This window comes from Azolla caroliniana, unplaced genomic scaffold, assembly GCF_043228905.1.
Source record: "Azolla caroliniana isolate FFs.n. ecotype wild unplaced genomic scaffold, voAzoCaro1.0.p SCAF_3, whole genome shotgun sequence".
Classification (NCBI taxonomy): Eukaryota; Viridiplantae; Streptophyta; class Polypodiopsida; order Salviniales; family Salviniaceae; genus Azolla; species Azolla caroliniana.
The window spans coordinates 16,413,522-16,415,946 of record NW_028230438.1 but is presented as its reverse complement, the minus strand read 5'-3'; the positions used below and the strand labels follow the sequence as shown (position 1 = coordinate 16,415,946).

At 46.5% G+C, this 2,425-nt stretch overlaps 1 protein-coding gene across 1 annotated transcript; it reads left to right on the top strand.

Moving 5' to 3' along the window:
* Positions 1 to 553: 553 nt before the first annotated feature.
* Positions 554 to 2,170, top strand: LOC147866329 (GDSL esterase/lipase At4g10955-like). Its single transcript, XM_087316694.1, has 2 exons — positions 554 to 766; positions 885 to 2,170. Exons 1-2 carry the CDS (start codon positions 693 to 695, stop codon positions 1,897 to 1,899), a joined length of 1,089 nt encoding a protein of 362 aa, XP_087172820.1. The 5' UTR covers positions 554 to 692; the 3' UTR covers positions 1,900 to 2,170.
* The last annotated feature ends 255 nt before the right edge of the window (positions 2,171 to 2,425 follow it).

The window sequence follows — 2,425 nt, the reverse complement described above, 5'->3', positions numbered from 1 at the left end:
TATTAGGGAGGGGTGTGTGCATGTTTGAGCACTCACGGTGGGCATGGCAAACATAAATACATGACCAGAATGTGTAGTAGGTGACAAAGGTTCACCGACCATAGGAACACGAGATGGGAGTCTATTGTTGTGGTGTTTGCGTATATGGGGTTCATAAGAAAACTCTTTCTGAAATTTTCACGAGGAAGAGGAGGTGAGAATGTTTCCTTACCATGCAAAATATGTCACATGTGGAGACCTACCTTTCGAAAGTTGAGATCCTAAATGGTTGACAATTGGAAACATACATTTTAACGTTGACCTTTGAAAGGCATGACAAATCGTTTGGTTGGGCCAAGTTGAGCCTCACTTTAATGCTAGTTTGACATGGTCATACAATGACTTTACTTTGCTGGACTAGACTTCACGAACTGCTACTTGGGTCAACTTGAACTAATCAGTTGGGCCAAGTTGAGTCGCCACTTGAATGCCCCTTTGACATAGTCATACAATATTCAATGGCATTACTTCTGCTATCTGTCTATAAAGGCTTGGACTTCGTAGCCATAGAGTGATTAAGGATATGCAATCTAATTAGCAGTCTTATTTGTGAATGCTGACAAGGTCCTCAGTGATTACTGAGGGGTCAAAGGATTACTATACCTGCAATTTTAACCATCCAATTTGTGTTTCCGCACCTAAAAACTTCGGTCATGGGAAAGGGTAGGAAAGGCTTTGAGAAGCTGAAGGACATCAACACCACTGATTATAAAAACCCTCAGATTTGGTCCGTTGGTGATTAATACATTATTAGCTCATAATTAATCAAATGATTGTGATTGTATTGTTAATATTCACTAGCTTCACACATGTTTACTGATGTTTCATTCCGTTTTCATAATTAGGGATAAGAAAAATCCTCACCGACATGCGGCGATGGCGTGCTTGGTCACAGGCGTCTACAGGCTCGAAGAAGACCGAAAGCACAGAGGTCGACTGTTATTTCCATCTAAGGTGCACGCTGATACTGCCATATGGTGGACACATTTCCAATACGATCTCGTGGAGATTCTTGACCATCAGTCCAAAACCGGTAGTCTGACTATCTTTGGGGCGGTTTACCGTAGCAAGCTCGGCCAGGCTCCCACCGGCCCGGCGACTATCGTGATTGCATTCCGTGGCACAATGATGCGAAAGGCAGATTGGGAGGCGAATCTTATGATATATTTGGGACGGCTAGAATCTGACCCGCGGTTCATGAAGGGGCTTAATGCGGTGAAAAGAGCGGTGAAAGAGGTGGGATGGGAGAGAGTGTGTGTGACGGGTCACTCGAAAGGGGCGGCCATAGGATTGCTGGTAGGGCGTGCCATGGCAGAGAAGGGAAAGCTAATAGAAGCGCATCTCTTCAATCCACCACACCCGACCCTACGAAACGAGAGGCCATTAGGATCGATATCGACGCTGAAGCCTCCGACATGGGTTGTTGGTACAGTGGAGTTCTTACACGAGCTCGCCGCTCGGACATTGAGCTCCATGACGCAAGAGGCAGAGGTAGTGGAAGAAGAGAGGAAACGGTTTGAGTCGCTGAGCCCGTGGCGGCCCAGCCTGTACGTGAACACGCACGATCCCATTTGCTCTGCGTACATCACATTCTTCCGAGCTGCGCAGTATGTGCCGCCCCAACTCCGTCGGCTCCACAGCATGCCATATTCCATACGCCAGAGCCTTCTGTCTATACTTGGTGTGGATTCAAGGCCACATCACCTCATCCCCCGTGCGAAGCTCGTGATACGCAGGCACCACCACGAGTGCTCCTCCTCCTCCTCCCAGCAGGAACTCCGAGAGCCTCACAGATTGCTGCAGTGGTGTAACATCCAGCCTTCCAATGTGGAGGAGGTTGAAGCCCATCGGGGCGACTGAGCGGATGCCGTTGAGCATTATTAGTAGTAGGTGGTCTACATTCACGGACAGCTTACTTGCTATGCTTCTGCTAATTGTTGCATTAGGAGGGGGTTTCCACAAAACTTCCCTCAATTATAGTACACGGTTGTCTTTTGGTTGTATTAGAAGGGTAATTGTATTTGGAATTGTGTGTGTATGGCTTGTATTAGAAGGGATCTTGACCGAATATAGTCACTCTTTTTGTTTCCACAAAACTTCCATCAATTATAGTATATGGTGTCAAAATTATGTACATGCTCATCAGAAGAGTAAGTAGGGCCTTTCAAATTCACCATGCCATATCGTTGCGCCCTAATGGCCATGAAGGCATGTCCGATCATACATATTGTTGATCATTAATGGATCCGGAGAAGCCGGAGAAGAACGAGCCGGATTGGAGTGGTCTAGAAGTGGTTTGGGTGGGTCCGGTATGAATCCAAAGAGAGACAGATTTATGAATATGTTTCTTATGGGCTGTTGAGGCCACATTTGTAAATAGCCTGTA

Bases quoted from the DNA above. Each gene is read 5' to 3' on its own strand.
- LOC147866329 (XM_087316694.1), top strand. From the start codon at position 693: ATGGGAAAGGGTAGGAAAGGCTTTGAGAAGCTGAAGGACATCAACACC. The intron at 767-884 runs GTCCGTTGGTGA...TTTCATAATTAG, and splicing joins TATAAAAACCCTCAGATTTG to GGATAAGAAAAATCCTCACC.